Source organism: Drosophila albomicans, chromosome 2L, assembly GCF_009650485.2.
Source record: "Drosophila albomicans strain 15112-1751.03 chromosome 2L, ASM965048v2, whole genome shotgun sequence".
In the NCBI taxonomy this organism is placed as follows: Eukaryota; Metazoa; Arthropoda; class Insecta; order Diptera; family Drosophilidae; genus Drosophila; species Drosophila albomicans.
The window spans coordinates 313,604-337,742 of record NC_047628.2 but is presented as its reverse complement, the minus strand read 5'-3'; the positions used below and the strand labels follow the sequence as shown (position 1 = coordinate 337,742).

General features: G+C 32.6%; 2 protein-coding genes and 1 long non-coding RNA gene across 7 annotated transcripts; all 3 read left to right on the top strand.

Moving 5' to 3' along the window:
* Positions 1 to 861: 861 nt before the first annotated feature.
* LOC117577402 (adenylate cyclase type 3) lies at positions 862 to 14,566 on the top strand. 4 transcript variants are annotated; one of them, XM_034262314.2, is made up of 18 exons: positions 862 to 949; positions 1,945 to 2,391; positions 5,471 to 5,660; positions 5,740 to 6,049; positions 6,113 to 6,231; positions 7,115 to 7,226; positions 8,155 to 8,282; positions 8,445 to 8,603; positions 8,695 to 8,833; positions 9,578 to 9,852; positions 9,927 to 10,290; positions 10,362 to 10,623; positions 10,694 to 10,766; positions 10,929 to 11,004; positions 11,900 to 12,125; positions 12,189 to 12,271; positions 12,333 to 12,788; positions 12,864 to 14,566. In XM_034262314.2, exons 2-18 carry the CDS (start codon positions 2,070 to 2,072, stop codon positions 13,092 to 13,094), a joined length of 3,525 nt encoding a protein of 1,174 aa, XP_034118205.1. In that variant the 5' UTR covers positions 862 to 949; positions 1,945 to 2,069; the 3' UTR covers positions 13,095 to 14,566. The 4 variants fall into 4 exon arrangements, with proteins under 4 accessions (XP_034118205.1, XP_051858059.1, XP_034118207.1 ...); XM_052002099.1 differs by lacking the exons at positions 7,115 to 7,226; positions 8,155 to 8,282; XM_034262316.2 differs by lacking the exons at positions 862 to 949; positions 1,945 to 2,391; positions 5,471 to 5,660; ... (1 more) ...; positions 6,113 to 6,231; positions 7,115 to 7,226 and adding an exon at positions 7,852 to 8,077.
* Position 14,567: 1 nt separating this feature from the next.
* Positions 14,568 to 18,067, top strand: LOC127565064 (uncharacterized). Its single transcript, XR_007954476.1, has 3 exons — positions 14,568 to 17,393; positions 17,460 to 17,756; positions 17,825 to 18,067. It is a non-coding gene; the product is annotated as an uncharacterized LOC127565064 (long non-coding RNA).
* Positions 18,068 to 19,674: 1,607 nt separating this feature from the next.
* LOC117577419 (cullin-2) lies at positions 19,675 to 23,828 on the top strand. Of its 2 annotated transcripts, none has more exons than XM_034262332.2 (9): positions 19,675 to 19,798; positions 20,095 to 20,268; positions 20,539 to 20,772; positions 20,833 to 21,910; positions 22,373 to 22,490; positions 22,547 to 22,653; positions 22,714 to 23,082; positions 23,146 to 23,259; positions 23,319 to 23,828. In XM_034262332.2, the coding sequence occupies exons 2-9, from the start codon at positions 20,150 to 20,152 to the stop codon at positions 23,448 to 23,450; spliced, it is 2,271 nt and encodes a 756-aa protein (XP_034118223.1). In that variant the 5' UTR covers positions 19,675 to 19,798; positions 20,095 to 20,149; the 3' UTR covers positions 23,451 to 23,828. The 2 variants fall into 2 exon arrangements, with proteins under 2 accessions (XP_034118223.1, XP_034118224.1); XM_034262333.2 differs by having other exon boundaries at positions 19,683 to 19,798; positions 20,050 to 20,268.
* The last annotated feature ends 311 nt before the right edge of the window (positions 23,829 to 24,139 follow it).

The following is a 24,139-nucleotide window of genomic DNA, read 5'->3' as shown; positions in this document are numbered from 1 at the left end:
GCTTTTATTAAAAATGGGTAGCGGGTATCTCACAGTCGAGCACACTTGATTTCATACAAGTTTTATTTGTCACCTTAAAGTGAATTGTATATAGTGCGATCAGTTTTTAAGGCAACCGATTCATCCTAATAAGGGTGTACAAATAAACGTTTCAATTTCTCATTCTTGTTTGCAAGATGGGGACATCAGGAGAAAAAGTTTGGAAAGTTAATTACGAAAGATATTTGGGAACCGTTGATAAAAAGATTGGCAATTATAAGAAATCAGGGAGATTGCCTTAAAGACCTTGAAGAATATGAAAATGAGATGTGTGAAGAAAGTCAAACTAAACATTTCTAAAAGGAAGTGAAAATGAAGAAACCTTAAACAAAAAGGACCGAAAGGTCAGAACGTCTAGAGATCTCGACCTAAGAAGATATTCTGGCAACACTATTGTAAATTGATCTTATGCATGCCAATGTTATTTAGATTTGTGGTTACTTTTGTGCAAAAGTAAAATAAATTTTATTTTATTTGATTTGATTTTTTTTTCACTTTGAAGTGTAAGGTAAGGAAAATGGCAAATAAAGACAAAAGTTGTGAACTAAAACAGATGTTAAATGTGTCTATCTCAATAATTCGACCTGAATAGAAGTCTGATTGTAACGACCCTCACACTTTCTGGTAAAATATCATAAGTATATTGTTGTTCCTGCTGTTATCAAGCTGCACAGATGTAACGTTATCAGTCGAATACTAGACCGCATGCGCTCAAAAAGCTCAGTGCAAGGACGACTATATTAACAAAAAAATAGAAAATTACTTATAGAGAGAGCTTTTGAATGATTCTTATTGTTGGTGGTGCTGCTGTTGAAGGGCCAACTCTCCAAAATTTCAGCTTAACAGTCAAGATTATAGTGCGTCTTAGCTCAGTAGCTCGGCTGCAGCAGATACCAAAGCAGTTAAAGTTGTAAGACAATCAGATTTAAAGGTTGACGAAATTCAATTAACGGGAGTGCAACAGACAATATTTAAATAAATGGCTATTTCATAACATGCAAACCTTAGACCTATAAAAAAAGTTTTCCAGCTGTGTGCTTTGACTTAGTGTACATCCTGTCAAGCAAATTTCTCGCAGCTTTTTAAAATTTGCACAATTTTAAGGCTACGTTATATTCACAAATACATATATAACCTCACAATACATACACAACACATTTCAGTATGTATGAATGCACAATAGGGAAAGCATTTTACCAAAATCAACATTCCTTAAAAATCAAACAGAAATTAGCTACATTAATATTTTTCTAAGATATTTTGACATCATAAGGCAACAAAACGGCATATTATTTCATAACTATGTATACGTCTTTGAGATATTTGTGTACACACATATTTACATTGTATATTGTATGTGCAGGTACAGACCGTAATGTACAAAATCATAAAGCATTCTAACAAATTTGACGAATTAGACTTATTTGCTCAAACAATTTAAGCAAAAACAAATACATTTCTCTGTACATACATATGTATATATATATATATAGATGTGTACATATGAATATGTTAATGATGACAATAACAAACTGTTTTATTTATTACAGTAAAAAATAATAATTTCAATATTAACTTGTAGTTTAAGCCCCTGAAATATACATATGTACATATGCAAATTTATAGAAAAAACTCGTTCGGCTAGAGGAGCTTAGTAGGAATTAGAATCCCAAGACCCAACCTGTAGATGTACATGATGCATATGAGCATGTTTCTTTCTTATTTAAGGGGAGGTTATAGGGAAATTGCAAAATTAAATCGAATAATTATGCATAAACGTTTGTTGTAGAAAATTTTGCTGTCCATATGTATGTATCTACATAAATACATACTTACATACATATGTATGTACATAAATATGCAAATGCATCCTAACGTTGTCTTATTTACTTCGCATTTATCAAGGTATCTCCCTACTGTAGTTTCAACTTTAGTAAATATTAAGAAGCTGGACGCAAGACAGCTGGCTATGGATTCCTTTTAAACTGAAATTAATAATATAAAACTTTGAGCTGCTGAGAACTCTTAATATGCAGGAAGTCAAAGCTGCAGCAACTTCATCTGGCAATCTGGAAAATGGTCAGCTTACTGCATCTCCAACTTCCAACAAAGTTGAGCGCAAGAAGATTTCATCTCGCATTCGACAACCCCCCGAGGGAGATGTGGTTGCCGGTGGCATAGGAATCACTGGCGGTGGAGTTGTCATCCTACCACAACATGTACTCAACGAGCTGTACCACAATTACTCAATTAAACAGCGGCGCAGCGGACTAAAATGGTTTTTACTTGCCGCTGTACTATTTAATTTTTGGACAATTTGCATTCCTTGGGAGCAAGAATACGCAATAAGGAGTAAGTAGTCTAATTTTTCGACTTTCACTTTTTATTGAAGCCTATTTATGTACATATGTATGTCGCGCGTTTCCTTTCACGACCCTAAAGTAAAATTTGGTTGGCATTGGTTGGTTGGACATTATTGCAGTTGTGCCAGGTTATTAATTCTCTGAGAACATTCCACAGTGGTTGCGCCCGTAGGCCATAAATCGAAAAATCAACTTAAAAATAATAATTAGTCAAAATGTAAAGAATTTGTCTCAAAATTGTCCACATTTTGTCATTGCAAGCTAGTTTTTTCCGAAAATCTAACGGGACATTCTAAAAATAGAATGCAAAGTGTGAACACGTCTTCAATTTTGCTGCTGCAGCTGCGTTTAGTGAGCTTTTCGTCAAAACAAAAGTGAAGTTCGAAGTGGTTGGACGTTCGCAAAAATTCACCAAATTGAATTATTTAAAAAGGGTATTAAAGTTGAAGATATTTACTTTAACAAGTTCTTTTACTGAAATTAATTTGAATTATTTATTATTTGTTATTGTTAAATTTTAATTAATACTAATTTTCAGTGAATTGTGATCGTCATTTTCTCTGTTTAAGTAGATTTTTAGATATGTTGCCCCCTGATTCCCCCTTTATGAGTGATATCAGTGCATTTGCCAATGTTTTCAGGTAATAAAAGTGTTAAGTTCAGCTGCCGATTTTTGCCGATGTGTATATACTCATTAATAAACTCAAGCTATCTTACTGTTTTCAAGGTTAAATTTGCGACGCAATCTGCTGCTCCTTTTTTTGCCTTTGTGATGTTTTTTTATGTTTGTGGACAATTTTACATATCCTTTTTTTCGTTTATTTTTATAATATCATTTTTTATTGGCGCTTCTTATAACTACGAGCTTTTACGCATGTACATCTTTGATCTTTGGTGCACAGAAGAGGGCACAAATACAGAAAAAACTCGAAGAGTAATTAGTTTGGTAGAAGCAAGCAGAAAGATAATTAAAATACTCTTATACATATCTTGGATGCTAATAATCAAATTTTAGCACTGTAACTCCACCGGAAGTATTTTGGCGCACTATCGGCATATAAGCCATACTAAGGTTGTATGGGAGCTATAGGATATAGTATTCCGATCTAGACAATTTTTTTACTATATATACAAAATATTTTTTTAGATTTTTGGGGAAAATTTCATAGCGATATCTCTACGGGAAATATTTATGGCCGCGGCTCCATACAAGCCCAACCACAGTGCATTCGTGCTTCGTTTTCGTGACATTTGTGGCTAAGAGTTCCACTTAAGAACTATTGTTGATCCCAACTCTAATGACGCAATTGAAATTTATACTAAAATTAATAAAAAAAATGTTTTCTATAGATTTTTCTATACCACAGAACTGCCGTAGTATGTATATATGTATGTATGTATATAAATTGTACATTCGTTGGTGTGTTAAATTTATTTTGTTGTTTTTAACAGATTTCAATATAACTATTTTGTAGACAAACACTCATTTCCAAGGAATATAATGCAATGGTTCGATGTTTCCAATTTAGAATGGTATACAAATAAGTAAGAAAACTTCAGGCGAGTGTAGTGAACTGTAAGGACACAAAAAAGTGTCCAGAGCTAGGAGGTGCAATTAGGCCAATAATACCATTTTAAATTTCTGAATATTTATACCCGCCACCCATAGGGTAGAAGGGTATTATAACTTTGTGCCGGCAGGAAATGTATGTAACAGGTAGAACGAGGTATCTCCGACCCTATAAAGTATATATATTCTTGATCAGCGTAAACAGCCGAGGCGATCTAGCCATGTCCGTCTGTCCGTCCGTCTGTATGAAACACTGGATCTCAGAGACTATAAGAGATAGAGCTATAATTTTTTTTCGACAGCATTTGTTATGTTTGCACGCAGATCAAGTTTGTTTCAAATTTTTGCCACGCCCCCTTCCGCCCCCGCAAATCAAAAAAATCGAATGGCAGGCGTTATTTTAAAGTTAGAGCTGCGAATTTTGGTATATACAATAATTACTATAGTAGTTATGAAAATTTGGTTGCGATCAGATAAAAATTGTGGAAGGTATTAAAGAAATTCTTTTGTATTGGCAAAAACGCCTACTTACTGGGGGTCTGAGTTGCTTTATCCGACAATTTGGTATATTGTGCCGTTTATGGTATATTTTGAATGTTGTGCTATATCGATATACCAAATATACTATTTGGTATATATTTTTAGTATTTTGTAGTATTTTCGGTATATTTTGAAAATAATACTGCAATATTTTGCGTTTATTAAAAATGGGTAGCGGGTATCTCACAGTCGAGCACATTCGCCTTTCTTGTTGTTTTTTAATTTCCATCTTGATGCTTGTCCTTGCCTTGGGGATATGAATGGGGTATAATAGGTTGCTATTTTTTCCATGTGGAACTGCTGATTTGACATCCACATACATTCCAGAATCGAAGAAGTATTCTCTAACAATACTATAAATTCGAATTTCAATGGCACAACTAAAATATTGTTAAATAGACTTCCAGCATAATTTATATAGTGTATCTAGGATTGAAATAAATGGAGTGCGAGTTCCACAAATTTTAGAGTGACAGTTTTTAGCAACCATAGTGTGCTAAAACAATCGCCTATTAAATAAATGCAATTATTAAATGAAACAAATAAATTTTGCATATTTCTATAATAATATCCCAAGCAAATTCTATTGTAAATTGTTTGTTACATTTTTTATTTTTTAATTGTGTTGCGCGGAAAAAAGTGATTTAATTTATATATTATAGTAACCGCGATATAAGTCTCTCTCTCTCTCGTGGCTAATATTTCGGCGATTAACTTATGATTACAGTTCCCAATTATGCCATATTTAATTTACTTTACATTTTAAGGATTTATGATACTTAAAAAAAAAAAGATTGAAAGATTTGTGGGTGGGTGAGTGGTGAGTTCACTAGTAACAAATGTCTTACAACCATTACAAAAGACGTAGACTTTATTTGTTTAAGCATATTCTGATGTAAGAAATTGCCCTCATCTTTAACTAATGCGATAAAATGTCTAATTTGACTCCAATCTGCAGTGATTAATTGCACCATGTTAGTGGCATACTTAGCCCTAATAGCTCTAATGCATATTAGTCATCAGTCGGAAAAGCCAGCACTAAGAAGGTTCCATCATTCACTATTGACAATTATTCCACGAGCTCTGTGGTTCATCTCCATGTTACATTTTGCTTTCTATGTAATGCTGCAATCAAGCATTTCTCCGCGGTAAGTTAAGACATATATGTATGTGTATAAACCCTGTCTAGTTCTGCCGCTGATCTTAGTAATTGAACCTTTATTACAGAGATGTTCTTGGTTGGACTATTTTGATTAATTTTCTAATATACGTCACGTTGCCATTACCATTAATTTTCCTCGGGCTTGTCGTTGGATTTTGCACGTACTTCAATTGTCTAAGCCTTCCAGTGGGATTTTCCCGACCGGACCCGTTAATTTCGGATCAGGCTGCTGCAAATGCGGTTCTTATAGCCACAGCTGCGTTAATTGGCTTGTTGTACTACTTCATGGGTGAGGCCAAGCAGAAACGGGCATTCTTGGAAGCAAAAAAAAGCTTGGAGGTAAAAATGGTGATCGAAGAGCAATCGGCGGAGCAGGTGAACATTTAAAATGATAAAATACTTATATTTAGCAATTTAAAATTTTTCTGTATTCGCAAGGAACGCTTATTATTATCTGTGCTACCTAAGCATGTGGCGATTAAGATGCGTGAGGATCTTGGTTCATCCAGCTCTGAGGCTTTTAAAAAGATATACATGAGTCGGCATGAAAATGTTAGGTAAGTTGAATGTAGAATAATAATATTATTGTTATAATTTAAATATATTAATTTATTATACAACAATTATTTGTTTTCAAGACTAACATATTCGGTTGGTTTCGTGCCAAATTTGAGTTATTTAATGTTTTAACCTAATAAACAATTTTGCATTCCAAAAAATTCATTAGTATTTTAATGAATTATATTTTTATTCTCACTACCCATAAGGTAGAAGGATATTATAACTTTGTGCCAGTAGAAAATGTATGTAACATGCTGAAGGAGTCATCTCCCCATGAAGCATTCATATATATTTTTGATCGGTGTTAACATCTGGGACGATATCACACATTTCCTGTCAGCACAAAGGTTTAATGATCTTCGGCCCTATGTGTGGCGAATATAATGTATATTCCATGAAAATCTTGAACCTTACAAATTGTGTTCCAATAACTGAAACTTATAATTATTTACTTGAATATAAAGCTTTACAAATCAATTACAATAAAAAAATTTAAATAATTTTTTTTTTTAATTTTTTACCACTACTTTTGTAAGCAGCTACTTTAAGCTATCATCAAACTCAAAGCTAAAAAAAAAAACGTATAAATCTTTTCACATCTTATTTATCGAAAAACCAAATACCCTAAGAAAACTTTTAACTTAACAAAAAAGATATTTGTTGGCAAACTGAAAAGATTACTATTTTTAATAAAAAATTGATATCTATACACAAACATGTGGGATATAGTAACAAATTCGTGCTTTTATTTATTTTATGCTAGTATTTATTATTATTTCATTAGTTTTTGCTTAATGGAAGCAAAACATGTGTTGCTATGTGTAATATAAGGTTATACGTCTTTCTATTTTAATTGAAATACTCTTTACCGACCGAAAGTATACTCTATGCGGATATTGTCGGTTTTACTGCCATCTCATCAACATATAGCGCACAAGATCTTGTGAAAATGTTAAACGAACTTTTCGCGCGCTTCGATCGACTTGCTGAGGTAACGTGAGTGTGAAAGTCTTCAATATTTTCTCTTTTCTTTTTTGGTACTTGTTTTCTTAATTTCCGATTTTCCAACTTTCGGCTTGATTCCGTAAGAAGCAAAAAGATAATTATTAGAATATTTTAAAGTACACCTTAGACCGTCTTTTTGATTTTCTGTTTGATTTTCAAAGATTAATATGAGGAAACAAATATTTACACAATACTATTCATGTATAATATATATAATTAGCATCTAACAATATTTAATTTATCTACATATGGGCAATTGTCTGATGCCAAATGCGACATTTTATGCCAAGACTTAATTTTAGACAGAAAACAATTTCAAGCAATGATTTCAGAGAAACGTGATGAAAGATTTGAATGCAATTAATTTTAAAGGGGTTGGGTTCATTACTCTTTATAATACATTTTGTTTGACTTAAAAATATTAAATAGTTCTTTAGATTGAATTCACTTTTTCATGCGTCAATATAATTATTGTAAGTGAAAAGGGTCAAAAATGACTAGAAACGCTGCGCTTGCCTTGCAAACACTAACAATTTTTTTTTTGATTTTACTGTCTTTTTCTTATTTATATTGATCTAAAGTGGTATATCTCCACGTAAAATACAAATACAAATACAAAATAAAGTAATTGAAATTCTTCTGTATTTTAAAGGTCATGCTGGTTTCACACTATATAGTTTTATACAAAAAGGGTATCGTGTATCTTATAGTCGATAAAAATCTACAGTAGGCTTCTCTTTTGTTTTTAATTTAGGTTTGTGTCTATTGTTGCAGGTCCAGACTCTCAACTATTTTCCCTTAATTTTCTTATTTGTATTTTTCTTAATCAATGAATAAGTAAGTTTTCTAAAAAGTATTTGAATTTACACTATGCATAGACATCCGACTAGCCTCTCCTATTATTTCGCCTACAGAAGTATCAGCAATTACGCATAAAAATTCTCGGTGATTGTTATTATTGCATTAGTGGAGCTCCCAATGAAAGGCCGGATCATGCTGTGCTCTGTGTACACATGGGTCTATCAATGGTAAAAGCCATCAAGTAAGTTGTAGAAGTAAGTTGTATCAGAACCTACGTTCAGTTTAATGTTTAATTCAACAAAAATGTAATTTATACATTTAGGGCCAACTGATGCAATGTGCTATTAATAGTTTAATGATTATATTTATTGAGTTTGAATAACAGTATCCCTTCCCGTCTTAGATATGTTCAACAAAAAGCTAACTCACCTGTTGACATGCGGGTTGGGATACACACTGGAGCTGTACTTGCTGGAATCCTTGGTCAGCGACAATGGCAGTTCGATGTCTACTCCAAGGATGTTGAGCTAGCGAATAAAATGGAATCGAGTGGCAAAGCTGGGTGAGCACCAATTTTTAATCTATTGATAACTTTATCAGGGGCAAGTATAAATCATTTAATTAATCGTGAACTTTGAATCCTTTTCCTTCAGACGTGTGCATATTTCAGACAAGACCCTAACTTTTCTGAACGGAGAGTTTGAAGTAGAGCCCGCATTTGGTGAAAAACGCGAAGAGTTGCTTCGTATAGCAGGCCTAAAGACCTATTTTATCACAAAAGTGGTTAAGCCAGTAAGTTACTTTTTTTAATAATAACAAAAAAGTATAGCGTTTTTAAATATTTTTCACTTTGATAAACGCTTTGAGTGATTGAATTGTTCTTTTGAATTGCAATTTTTGTTGTTGTTAAATTTTGATAAAAAAATTGCTTATATAGCAATGTATTCGATGACGATTGTTTAGCAAATTGTTCATAATAAAGAAGACATTATAATTAAGGATTAAAACAAAGCTGTTGAGTAGAAGTGGAGTATATCAAATAACAAAATGAATATATGTAATATATTACAATCCAATTCAAATCAAATACATTTTTTTTTACCATAAAGAATCGTGTGGCCGTCTTTCTAAGTCTAATAATTTTACATGTATTTTGTTACTGTAGTTTTTATTCAGATATTCACATATATGTATATGTGGTATGTTAATATAAAGTATATCATTTAAGGATTACGTTCTAGTCGAGTATACATGTACGAGTATGGGAAAATCTCATTTCTTGTATCAGTGTTCATAATTTTAACTTTCTTCTGACCTAAAATTTACGAATCAATTATCGAATAACCCGAGTAATAAAAGGCGTTATAAATTTTTTTACCTCAATAATACTCAAAGTTATTGCAGTAAAAAATTAATAACGCCTTTTATTACTCGTGTTATGCGTCAAAAATCATTAATATTTTGTTGAGCACTAAAGCATAACTTTTGTTAGCTTTAAGAAGTGCATTATCATATACTCAATGAACTTTTCTACAGTTCGCTTCGCCATGCAACTTACATCCGGACCATGTTGATGCCAATCGCAGTCCAGTAGATTCAAATATTTCCAGTAATGACAATAATGATAACAACGAAAATTTCGCTGGTAATGACACCGACGCCACTTTAGATGATGAAGAACTTCTTGCCCAAAGTGCTGTAGCTAATGATCATGATGTGACCGCGAACAACGACGATGAAGAAGAACAAATCAAATTGCAGAACTTTAAACAGCGCTTGAAAGATGAGCTTGTCACACGCGATGGACATGAGTAAGTTAGCGTATGCATGAATGTGTTGATTATCGGCGACTATCCTTATAATGGTTTTTATAATATTATTTTAGAAATCTGACCAAGGATACAAATATTTTTCTACGCTTTAAGAATCCGCAACTGGAGCAAGCTTATGCTGTTTATCGGGAGCCATACAGCTCACTGCCATTGCTGGCAGCTTTGTTGGTGCAGTGCATCGATGTTCTTTATTCCTACTTGGTACTTCCGCGTTCCACCTTGCACTTCATCAACATTGCAGCTCCACTTGTGCCCATTGCCATGCTGGTAGCCGTTAGCATTGCTGAAAGCTTTAGCGGAATGCTGCCTAAGTTTTTTGTGGATATAAGTAAGCGATTCAATGACATTAGCTTCGTGCGCGAGCTGGCGGCAATAATTATAGCACTTACCATTGGACTTAGCAATGTCATAGACATGGTTAGTATTGTTCGGTGAAACATCAAACCTCAAATGCTTAAGCCAATTTTTATATTATTATTTCTTTATAGTTCTTCTTTGTCACCTTCGTGCGCACTGAGCACATCGTAAGTGAAAGCGAATTTAATGCTACGGCCGGCTTGGAGGAAATGCCTACTGTTGAGCATATTCTACCTGAATCGTTTGTTAAACAAATGCGTGAAGCGGTTCCAACAGACCCCATCTTATATCCGTCCTACTTGAGTAATTACAGTATCTTAATTCTCATAGCAATTGCCGTGATTGCTCAGCTCACACATTTGACTAAAATTGTACTCCTGCTATCTATTGCAGGTAAAATACATATATGCATATATAGTTATTTGGTTTATGCAAACTTCAATTTATTTTATTACTTTTGTAGCTTTGCATTGTTTTTTTAATGTTTGCATCATGCAGGACTTATATGCACTTGAAGATAGTTTAGCCCATCAGCCGTAAGTATATTATATTCACATATACATTAAAATCTCTTGGATAAAAGAGGCAACAATATAATTCACAAAGATTTTTCTGGCATATAACCAAAATCGTTTTTACAAAAAATGCATATAAGAAAAAAAACGTATGAAAGTTGTACAATACGATTTGATTTTCAGGACAATATCAACACGATATTGTGCATCTGGTTTGCTGCTCGTCGCCGCATTATCTCTCAGCTTTTTAGCGCGACATGTGAGTATATCAAAATCAATACATTCCGCAACTTCTATCATTCCTTTATTTTTATCAAATGTGAGCAAACGCAGTAGCAATTTTGAAATTTATAATCTCTATTCCATTAAATGTTAATTAGATCAGATATTTGTAAATTACGTTACGTTAAGTTAACTATATTTAATTTGGGAGCCAAAGACTATTGTTACTCATAAGCATCCTATAAAGTATATATATTCTTGATCAGCATCAATAGCCGAGAGGAATATAAGAGATAGAGCTATAATTTTTTTCGACAGCATTTGTTATGTTTGCACGCACATCAAGTTTGTTTCAAATTTTTGCGACGCCCACTTCCGCCCCACAAATTAACAAAAACGAGCGTAATTTTAAAGCTAGAGTCGCGAATTTTGGTACATACAATAAAAACTATTAGTCTTTATAATTCCTGAAATTTTGGTTGGTCAGATAAAAAATTTTCGAAGTTATTAAAAAAGAACTTTTGTATGCGAGTCGATGGCCTTAGTAGTTATGGCCTTATTTTAGTTATTATATTATTTTTGTATAATAATTAAATACGTAAAAAATACATTAATATACTTTTATATGAGGAGAAACACCTACTTAGTAGGGGTCTTAGTTGCTTTAGCTGACAATCTGGTATATCAATTATATAAATATTCCGAATTGTATGATAGGTTTTAATAATAATACCGTAATATTATGCCTTTATTCAACGTGTAGCGGGTATCTCTAAGTCGAGCATACTGAACTGTAGCTTTCTAACCTTGTTTTGTTTTTCTTCAATTTTATGAATTAGGATGTATGTAAACGCAATTAAAGTGATAATAATAAAAATTGTCACATTCAATCTGGCTAGTCCCTAATAATATTTAAATATCCTTCTAATTAGATGGACCACGAAGATCGGGTAATCTTTAAATGGAAAACCGAGGTAGCCGAACAAAAGGAAACAGCTAATGACATGCGTCAGCGAAATGAGGCATTAGTCTACAATGTACTCCCAGTACATGTGGCTGAGCACTTTATGAAGAACACTATGCGCTCCCACGATGATCTTTACTCGCAAAGCTATTCGGAGGTGGGCGTACTATTTGCCAGTATGCCCAACTTTTCGGGTATTTCTCTCATTTGAATTATAAATTTGTGACTTCATTACAATGGGAATTGTTTTCTTATAGATTTCTACTCAGAAGAAACAGTTAACAATCAAGGTCTTGAATGTCTCCGTTTTCTGAACGAAGTCATTTCGGACTTCGATGCAGTAAGCTTTCAAATAATTTTACAAGTAGATATGCGTATCTTAATGGACTGTCGACTTTCAGCTGCTGGAATTGCCCCAGTTTCAGGATATTATTAAAATCAAAACCATTGGGTCGACGTATATGGCCGCTAGTGGAATTAGTCTTCAACGCACTATACGAAATGATGCGATCATTACGGAGCGCTGGTCTCACTTAGCTGTGCTAGTGGAGTTTGCCCTGGAGCTAAAGCATGCACTGCAGGGCATTAATGAACAGTCCTTTAATCATTTTGTCTTAAAAATGGGCATCAATCATGGCCCTATTACGGCTGGTGTTATCGGTGCTCGAAAGCCACACTACGATATCTGGGGAAACACAGTGAATGTGGCATCCCGAATGGAGAGCACCGGTAAAGCTGGTGCTATTCAGGTCACCGAAGAGACTTGCGTTATTCTCGAACAATTCGGTTACACGTTCTTGCAGCGAGGACTGGTAGCGGTTAAAGGCAAGGGTCAGCTTATGACCTACTATTTGCAGGTGAGCCAATTTTTTACCACACATCATGTTTCATTATTATGAAGAACTTATACTATACATACATAATATTTGAAGGGTAAATCGGAATCCAGAACAGTAGAGCCTAAGGCAGCGCTTGAGCGGTACGAGTCCGAAACAACTCCAGAACGACAAGGGGTTGTTGGCCAGAAGTGTACCATAGACAAGGAGGTGGATATCAAGAAACCTCTGCTAGTGCTTAAGACACATGAAATCTCAATGGAAGGTACTACAGAATCTGGACTGGGAAACGGCACAATAGGTGAATCTCAATCATTGTTAGAATAAGTAAGAGCTTTATGCTTTTGATTCGAGATAACTCAATATTAATTCATGCGTGTGCGAATAGCAAAATTTTGACTGTGTAATTAAGTAAGAATCCATGAGTGTGCAAAGAGCAAGAGTTTGACTATGTATTTAGTAAAAGGGAATAATTCACTTTAAACTCAATCGTTATTCGTACTACGTTTAGTACCGGCATGAAAGTAATAATCGACTCTGATCGATCAGATACTTATACATCGATCCAGTATATGTTCACACATATAATCGCATACAAATAAATGTATACTAATAATAAACTCTTAAAAGTATTATTTTGTGCTTTAAGGAGCCGAAAGGTACATGACAGAAACTAAAAAAAATATGATCTACATTGAACCTGCAATATTGGTAACACCAGCTCAAGCTCTTGAAATCTGAGACCTATTACAAAATCACGTCACTTACAAAAATTGATTAGGGATTATGTGACACCAACAACATTCTGATTGTGTACATAAATGACATTTTGAACTGCAATAAACTTATTATTTGAATAGATTATACTTATGTGAAAATTTAACATTTATTAAAAATGGATTTGAAATTATTACATTAAATTCAGGCATCCGTAAATAGTAATAATTGAATACTACTATATTCATACATGTATGTAGGTATTTAATGATACGTCAAAAGTTGTAATCCTAGGGCATATTTTTTATAATAAGAGTTGCCACAGAAATCAAAACCAACTTTGTGAGATTTAAGGGGCCATAGCGCTATAATAAAGACGATTTTCAAATCTCCGTCACTTCCACAGAGATTTGCTTTATTGCAATAATATTAAACCTCTTAAATATATAAGGTAATACTGTTCCAGAAATGTCACATAAATTTCCGAGTTAATGGGAAAACATTTGATTCAAATTTTTAGTTTAACTCATAATTTGTGCTCATGCAATATCCATACAATTTGCCATTCGATGCTCCGTAAAAAATCGTCTGGTATAATTACATGAAGAAGTGTCGAGTTTATTGTGAACTTAAGAAAATTTTCATTACAAGATTTTATTAGTGAATATCTATGGTGAGAGCATTGAAGTTTACATTGCATTGAATTTTATTTTTGTTTAATACCATCATAAATGGGAAACACTGTCCACCCCTTTTTATCTTTCACGATAATGACAAGATGATTTAATATGTTGAATAAAAACGACATTAAGGTATTTTTCTGGGAAAATTTGAGACATTTTAAAAAAGATTAAATTTACTTACTTTAATTTATTTTACTTAAACGATCAGCACAAAAGTATGCAATTGTTTTTCGTATTCTAATAATTTTTATACAGTTCTGACAACTTTTCCCAATAAAAAAAGCATGTTGCATAATTAAAGGATTGTTTTTAGCAATATGACGACAAATTAAAAATATGCTTGCTTTGGCTATTTAAGCTTCCTCCATGTTTTTGCCATTTAATAAATAAAAATATATTATTTGATAGTTTATCATTAATTGCAATCATCAATTAAAAATGATTGTCTTAAATCACAGTTATCTAAGAGTTTTCCAAATTTCACCACTTTATATCCAAATTGCGAATTTTAAGTATGAAAAATCATTTCTATACAGCAGGTCATCATATATCGGTAAAGAATGTGTGCCAAAAATACTTGTTTGTTTTCACGATACTTAAATGTATATGTATATATAATATGTTATACATATATATGTTACCTTTTCCTTCAAAACCTATTCTTTAAGAAGTTTATCAATTGCCAGCAGAGTTGTCTGAACACTAACTTTTTTATCAGCAAACTCATGAGTCAAAATATCTAGAGATTTCTATGACACCGGTATTTATGTACATACATATGCTGCGTGTGTTGAAAGTCATTTTGAAATATTTTTTTACAAAGACATTTAATTCCTGAAATCTGTATTTTTAAAAAGTCCTTTGGTTGTTGGTTTACTAAGTACCTAATAAAATCGTAACAGAATTTAAGTATTACAATTATTGTTACAATTGGTTTAAACAGTGTTTTATTATTTCAATATATAAGCAAAAATATAATGTTAAATAATAATGTAAAATGTATTTATAATACGGACAAAAAATCAATAAACACACCTTGACAAAAATAACGGGATGAAAAATCTCTTTAAAATTTAAAAGCACTTACCAAATTAAAAATAAATTTTATGTCGCAACTAAACATAATTAATATAGTACATGTCCCACCACATAAAATGTAATCTACAAGCTCTAACAACAAGTTTCTAATATCTACATATGTATGTATGTATCTAATAAGTTTTGTGGATAGCATAATTCTACGTACATATGTATGTATGTATGTATGTGCATCAGTGGCGTGCACGGCTCACTTGGGTACAATTTTATCTGCCGCACACAATACAAACATTAGTTTGCTTCGACAACAAAGAACAACAGAAATTCACACTCAGAAGTACATATGTATGTACATATGTATATGGGAAGAACCAATAATTTGAGAACAACTTCAATTATTGTTTAAATTTTCTGTTTTTATTTAATTTGAAAACAGTTTTAAGCCGTGTAAAGTTATTTGTTCTCTTTTTAAGGTATTTCTCTCACACACACATCCAAAATTAATATGAGAATGTATTGGTGCCGTCCCGTCCACTTATTTTACACATTCATATGTACATATGTATGCATATATGTAGTGAATGTAAAACAGTAGCAGACAACCAAAAGTAACGAATCAAATTTAACACATACATACATACATACATACATACATAAGTATGTATAAGAAATTAAAGGTAACAGAAGTAGAAAATTTTACAAAACAAACATTTACTTACAAAAAAAATTGTTCTTACATATTAAGTAGTACATATGTACATGTGTGCGTATATTAGCCAAGTAGAATAATTTGCATGCTTGCTGGATAAATTCAACGAATTGATAGAAAAACAAATTACATATGCATGTACGTATGAAGTTACATGCATTATCTGTATAAAGTATTGAAAGCATATTTTGTAGAACTTTTGATAATTTTCAACTTGCGTTTTTAAATGGCTTCAAGCCTGACAATCAACGAAGAAAATAAAATTTTAAAGTATAAGCGATGATTGTTAAGTGAGAATCGTTTACGCCTAATATTTAATTTGGTCTCCTATTAAAAGATGTTTACTAAATAGTAAAAATAAACAAAAGAAAATAATTGTCACCGTGTGTTTAATGGTATATTTTAAGTTATTATTATTTGACGTAAAATTTTCTCTAATATGGGAAAAAGTATACATATATATAGAGTCCTTAATAAATTTAGATTTTACAAAAAGTAAAGAGTACTCATAAACAAATTATTTAAAATGGTCCTACAATAAGCAACGCGTAAGTAACGTTGTTATAATTGTGTAATCTGGTTCCAATCGACACTGTATGTACGGTTACCACTTTTGGTACAAATGTACCAAAACTAGTAAATTTTTTATGCGTTGGTACATTGGATCACTTTTTTTCATATTGGTACATTTTCAATATGCCTAGTCTAGTACTTAAATTTTTCATAAAATTTTATGTACACACATATTTTTCTTACAAATGGCTCTGTTCCACCAGACATCAATTGAGAAAATATATATGCGCCAATGTAAACAGTTATGTATATATTGTGAATCACAATTTGTGATTCAGCCAAATTTCTAAGCGAAGAAGAACTTTCCATAGTGAAAACCTTTGAAAATTTATATAATGCTGATCCTGATGATATAAAGAAAAAGATATTCGTAAATTTTGGACAGACATTGAAGGTAAAAAAAACGGTGTTGACGAACCGCTGTTCAGGAGCTTAATAAATTTCATAAACAACTTGCTTTCGTTGCTACACAGCTCTGGTGCTGCAGAGCGAAAGTTTTTTGAAAGGTTAACAAAATATAGTATTAAAAAATACCGAAAATAAAAATAGAAAAATTAAAAAAATTTGAGGTACATTTTTGCTAAAATTGGTGCATTTTTTCAAAATTTTGGTACACAAAATTTTTTTGGAATGGTAACCGTGACTGTATGTTAGATTTCTACCAAAGCCCAACGAATAAAAATGAGCCATATTCACTAAATTATTCAAGTAAGCCAAATACAAAAAGTAAAAAAAAAAACATGGTATCCTAAAGTTTAAGATGTGAGACAAATTTGTAGTTTTTTTGCTGGAATATGAATATAAGAACTATAGTTGTGTGTAGTAAAAATCGAGAAAAAATCGCACACTAAAATGTGAAAACAAATAAAATCATTAATGTATATTTACGCGAAGAATTAATTCACGGTAAATAAAAATAATATGTTCTTATAAAGGCGCGATTCTCAACCATAATAAATATCTTATTTTCAGAATCGAGAAATAATGGGAAGAGCGTTTTTACCAAACAAAGTTAAAACAGGATACATATGTACATATATCACACCATTTACATTTCGTTTTCTATATTCTGCCTAATACCACACCACATTTGCTTGAAAGTTTGTGCGTGAAAATGCAAGTAGGATCAAGAAGGAAGAAGAATATGGACGAACACTGAAATAAACAAGAGAAAATAATCAAATGCAATAACTGGGAATGGGAACTGAATGCAATGAATAAATATATTTCGTATATTTTAATGAAACAATAAATTTTCAGAACGAATTGGTCTGTTTGATCGCCCCGATTTTATTCTAAAAGCCTATTAAAATACTTTCTTATTTCTTTGTTTAAAGCTCTGATATCCCTGAAACTCCAAACTTCGGTACCAAACTTCCACCACCTCATGTAAAACTGCCAGGATTACGTGTACTTTAACTAACAAGTGACAAGTGTGTTATGCAAGCTAATACCTGACATTTTAATATTGTTATTTTTTTGCTCGATATGCTGCATTTAAAAATACTGCAACGTACCGAACGTTATAAAAATGAATTCAATTTAAAGTGTCAAAATTTTTAAATGCACTAGCTTTGATATGGCACTTCTTCCAAAACAAATTCTTCAATCATGCGATTTTATGACGTGTTTGACCCAAAACTGCATTATTCAACAGCTGTTTAGGAGGGAAAGGTAATGAACTCATGCAGTAAGAAGATGAATATCAAATTGTATAGATACAAATCAAACAAAAATTATAAATATATGTTTATATACTTTTTATTTATCAATTGCCTCTACCTATTTCCTTTTTCCATCTTACTAAGCAACTCGCTCTACAATGATCATACAAAGATGTCGAATTGATCGCCTTGGCGATTTTCTTATTATTCTGTCTATTTCTTTTTTATTTGTTCAATTTTTTTTTTTTTTTTTCTAAGAACTCCAAAGCTTAAATTTGTAAATGGAATAATCAGCTGATTTCGATTTCACTCTTTGTTCGATAAGTATACCAACATATTAGCCAAAATACTGCCACTTTTTTACTCATTGCCGCATGATCAATCATCAATGATGCTTCTCTATTAGCCGTCCCTCTCTTACACACAGCCACTTATGGAATGATGCCGACGAAGGCTCTATAGAGCAGCAAATAATACTAAAGTAAGTCATCAAAATCATCAAAAAAATTTAAGATTGAATAATAAAAATCATTAGTGAAATTTGCATAGCTGCATGATATGGTTTATGGTTATGGTTTTGTTTTGCTACATTAGGCCAAATTAAATCCCATCAGAAAAAAACATGTTTTTTACAAATACTTTATTTATAAATATGTATATTTTTTTACACGAATGTTCAAGGCCCACCTCAAACAAAGCTCACTACCCCACAATTTGATAAACACCCATGCAAGGCTATGAAAATTACTACATATTTTTCTATGTATCATTTACATTTTTTGATTCTTTAATTACTCTCTGATATATGTATGTAATTTAGATGTTAAAGTTTGTACACATTCTGAACAGCTGTTTTAATTCAGAGCGGTCACTTGTTGCTGTGTAAACAGACTTGATTAAATGAGAAAAAATGGTGTGGCCATGGAAAGGGTATAATTATTATCACATTTTTCATTTGAAAAAATTAGGTTTATTTTTTGTTATTTCACATACGATACATCTGATTTATATATGTATGTATGTACATATGTATGTATGCTATGTATGTTAACACAGCTACTAGGTTTTTCACATTTCATAGTTTTTCCGCAGGAAAAAAAGGGGCAACGGTAAATATTTAGTGTGGTTGCTCTAGGGCGAAATTAGTGCCCAAAATGTAAGCAAACCTTTACCAGTAAATGAAAATTGTCGAACAATTGAAGTAATGTTATTTATAAAAATTAGTAGTTCAATTTGCATAGCTTTGCACGCATTATTAGTATTATTATTTGTTGTGGTGAGTATTTTTTCGATTTCACCTCGATAAGATATCGACTTAAAAGATATACCGATATTTTCACATTTGTTTTTTTGTATGAGTTTTTATATCGGGCAATGTGATATTTTAAATATGTAAAAAAAAACCGAAAACGAACAATTTTTTTCTGGTGTGATAATAGAACATAATTCGATGCATAGTTTTGGTATTTTTTTTTTTTTTTTTAGTATATTTGCCAATTCAAGTTGAGGTCACGCTGAAGCAAAGTTATCTTGAAATGCACTGGCAACTCTGTCGCGTAACATAGGATTTCATTTTGGATAGTAAAAGAGTGGAAAAACTAAATTTTACGCATAATTAATTAGTTAATAGTATAATAAAAACAGCGCGTAAGTTTTATTCCCTTCGTTGCATTTCAGTTATCTACAGTTTTAGAGGCCATTATGGCGGCGGGTCAATCTTGAAGACGTTTGTCATTTGGCCAGGGACACTGCTGATTATGCTGTAAAGCATCGTACGAGGAACTACGCAACTTTTGATATATTATATTAATAATTACTTTGAAAAATTGCTGTTTATGGTGACCTATATTTTCATAATTTTGCTTACTGATATAATTTGTATACAACTCTATTACTAGTTATTTATAATGTTGACCTATCCACTTGCCCGACAATCCAAACAGCACACATAAACACGTCCATCCAACACCCTCACACCACACCACATTACCAGCAAATATGTCACTTAAACCAAAAATAGTGGAATTTGTTGATGTTTGGCCCCGCTTGCGGTGCATTGCCGAGTCAGTGATAACATTAAGCAAAGTTGAACGAGCCGTGTGGAACACGAGCTTTAGGTAAGTGCCTTCCGTTATTTTAAGAATGAATTGTAACGAAACTCCTTCAAAATTAATCAGAATTTAACTTACGAGAAACATTAAATGCAATGATCAATTATTACTTTTTAACCAAAAAGTGATTGATTTTTACATACGCGTGGAACAAATTGAGTTTGCCCCACTATTCTGCATGATTTGCCAAAAATGAGATTGTTCATATGTATATATTAAAAATAATTACTTATTACACGTACACACGCCATTGTTTATACACACTTGTGCGTTCAGTGACGTTTATACTCTATGCGTGGCACAGCCAGAACCGATGGCGGATCGACTCTACGGTGAGACGAAACACTTCTTAGAGTCTCATGTTCAGGATATGTTGGCCAAGAAAGTATTGGCCGAACATGATTCAGACAATGCCAATAATACCAGTAGCAAACCGGACCTGCTACAACGCTATTACACTACTTGGATGGAATATAGCCAGGGCATCAAGTATTTACATCAGTTATACATGTAAGTAGAGAATTTAATTAATTAATTACTTTTCACAGAAAATTCTTGCTTCTTATGCAGTTACTTAAACCAGCAACACATCAAAAAGCAAAAGATTACCGATACTGAATCATTCTATGGTAATCTGACCAGTGATGCAGCAGAGCAAATGGAAATTGGAGAACTTGGTTTAGACATTTGGCGATTATATATGGTTGAGTATTTGGCCCAGGAGCTTGTGCGTCACATACTCGAAGGAATAGCAGCTGATCGGGCCAGCAATGGTACCCTTGACTCCCATCGCGTTCAAATCATTAATGGAGTCATTCATAGTTTTGTTGAGGTGCAAGACTATAAAAAGACCGGGTCATTGAAACTATACCAAGATCTGTTCGAGGCCCCCATGCTGGAGGCTAGCGGTGCCTACTACACGAACGAAGCAAACAAGCTACTGCAAAGATGCAGTGTATCGCAATACATGCAAGAAGTTATTAAAATACTCGACTATGAAAGTAGACGGGCCCAAAAGTTTTTGCACGTAAGCTCGTTACCTAAACTACGCAAGCAGTGCGAGGAAAAGTTTATCAACGATCGACTTGGCTTTATCTATTCGGAGTGTCGTGATATGGTGTCCGAGGAACGGCGCCAGGATCTGCGTAATATGTATATTATTCTGAAACCCATACCTGATAATTTGAAGTCTGAACTAATACAAACGTTTCTGGAGCACATCAAGAACGAGGGTTTAGAAACAGTCTATGCTTTGAAGGGCGAGAACATACATATTGCCTTTGTTGAGAATATGCTAAAGGTGCATCATAAGTACCAGGAGTTAATAGCTGATGTTTTTGAGAATGACTCGCTATTCCTGAGCGCGTTAGATAAAGCTTGTGCCAGCGTCATCAATCGTCGTCCCACCGAACGACAACCGTGTCGTAGTGCTGAGTATGTGGCAAAATACTGTGATACTCTGTTGAAAAAATCGAAAACCTGCGAAGCTGAAATCGATCAGAAACTCACGAATAATATTACTATATTCAAATACATTGAGGATAAGGATGTCTATCAAAAGTTTTACAGCAGATTGTTGGCCAAGCGACTTATACATGAACAAAGTCAAAGCATGGATGCTGAGGAGGGGATGATTAATCGATTAAAGGTAAATGATATGGGAATACTTGTATGCCATAAATTAAAGAAATTACAATTTTAAATTATTTAAGCACAACTATTATTGTAAATTAAGATTTGACGGTTTTGATTCATTATGACAAGCAAAGAAATAATGCATTTACACCAAATTGAAAATTTCAGGAGTTTGCGAATTATTTTTGATACAATTATTTTAATTTACTAAAAAAAAATGTACAAGTGTTTTACTGTGATTTGTACCTTATACAGAATATTGAATTACTTTTAACATGAATGAGGAAAATGAAAACCATAATTCCTAGCAAATGATGCATTGAATTTACATCAGTATTAAATTTTCTTGTGGATTTTGAAATAAGTGGAAATATGCACACATAAATTCCTAATTTTGGCATTATTTCTGGAAACGCTTATATACCTTTCGAATTTTGCTAATAAGCATTAATATTGATTATGGCTATATTTGCAGCAAGCTTGTGGTTATGAGTTCACAAATAAGCTACACCGCATGTTTACTGATATTTCAGTCTCTACAGATCTGAACAACAAGTTCAACAATCATTTAAAGGATAAGGATATAGATCTCGGTAAGTCCATACATCTATTGAAATTGTTGTTTATTAACGATCTTTTCTTTTAAAAGGAATTAACTTGTCTATTAAAGTGCTTCAAGCTGGCGCTTGGCCCTTGGGCTCAACACAAGTCATTCCATTTGCTGTGCCACAGGAATTTGAAAAATCAATTAAAATGGTGTGTTAATAATACATTTTTACTTGTATGTATTTACCTTAACAATTTCATATTCCCCAGTTTGAAGATTATTATCACAACTTATTTAGCGGTCGTAAACTAACTTGGCTGCATCACATGTGTCATGGCGAATTAAAGCTAAGTCATGTGAAAAAATCGTATATTGTGACAATGCAAACGTACCAAATGGCAATAATATTGCTATTTGAGACCTGTGACGCTTTAAGTTGTCGTGAGATACAGAACACACTGCAGCTGAATGATGAAACATATCAGAAACATATGCAGCCAATGATCGAGTCTAAACTGCTGAACGCCAGCTCAGAGAATCTCTCAGGTGACACGCGGATCGAGTTGAACTTTGATTACACAAATAAACGAACAAAATTTAAGATAAGTTCGTCGCTACAAAAGGAAACTCCTCAAGAGGTAAATTTATGTTTCATTAATTGGGCAATGACTTTAAATTAACATATGTCTATTATTTTTTAGGTGGAACATACAATAAATTCTGTGGACGAGGATCGAAAACTTTTCTTACAAGCTGCCATCGTGCGAATTATGAAAGCCCGCAAAGTGTTAAAGCATAATGCACTGATACAGGAGGTTTGTGAATACATCAAAACCTAATATATTTTTTGGTTTTACATTTTTCTGTTTTGCAGGTTTTATCATTATCGAAAGTTAGTTTTACACCAAACATTGCGATGATAAAAAAATGCGTGGAATCATTAATTGATAAACAATATATAGAGCGTACGGCCAATTCTGGAGACGAGTATAGCTATATGGCTTAAACTGCTTTAAACGGACGACAGCTATTCAAACTCTTTAATAATTGAATTTAAAATAGAACTAACCACATAATTATATTACTTGTATAAAAATCTTCTCCAAGGCATATTTTGTTTATAGAAAAAAAATTCATGACACCATTACATAAACAAACTATCAACATCCAACAAAAATTGAGTATATTTATAAATTAACTTAAGCTTCAATGCGAAAGGCTTACCAGTTTTTTAATATACCTCTCATATAATTCTGCTTGTAAGTGCAAGTTTTAATATATTTCTTATTTCATTTTTAACCTTCGATGCTGTTAATTAGTTCATTAAACCTTAGACGTTAAAGTTGTCCAAAAACGCTTAAGCTATTAAAGAAAATTTTTTAATGATTTCCAGCAGTTTTCTTAATTATTTATTGTATATGTTTATTGAAATTGGTACATAAATAGTCAAAACGATACATACTAAACTGAAAATATTTGTTTATTTTGCTCGTCCCCCAAATTTATATACGATTTCGTAATCAGTTATTAATTGAATGAACCTTTTAAACAATTTGTGTAGTGAATTCAGAATACGGAAGTCTGATAATCCTAATAACGTGTTCGAATAATCAGAATAACTATTTCTGAAACTAGATGATATTATTCTTAATTTAAATTACCAATAAGGCCCACTTGCAAGCAGTTCATAGCACG

Coding starts and splice junctions, on each gene's coding strand:
- LOC117577402 (XM_034262314.2), top strand. CDS start 2,070: ATGCAGGAAGTCAAAGCTGCAGCAACTTCATCTGGCAATCTGGAAAAT. Junction 8,283..8,444: donor TCAATGGTAAAAGCCATCAA/GTAAGTTGTAGA, acceptor TTCCCGTCTTAG/ATATGTTCAACAAAAAGCTA. Junction 10,767..10,928: donor GATAGTTTAGCCCATCAGCC/GTAAGTATATTA, acceptor TTTGATTTTCAG/GACAATATCAACACGATATT.
- LOC117577419 (XM_034262332.2), top strand. CDS start 20,150: ATGTCACTTAAACCAAAAATAGTGGAATTTGTTGATGTTTGGCCCCGC. Junction 22,654..22,713: donor TTGAAAAATCAATTAAAATG/GTGTGTTAATAA, acceptor CATATTCCCCAG/TTTGAAGATTATTATCACAA. Junction 23,083..23,145: donor AAAAGGAAACTCCTCAAGAG/GTAAATTTATGT, acceptor ATTATTTTTTAG/GTGGAACATACAATAAATTC.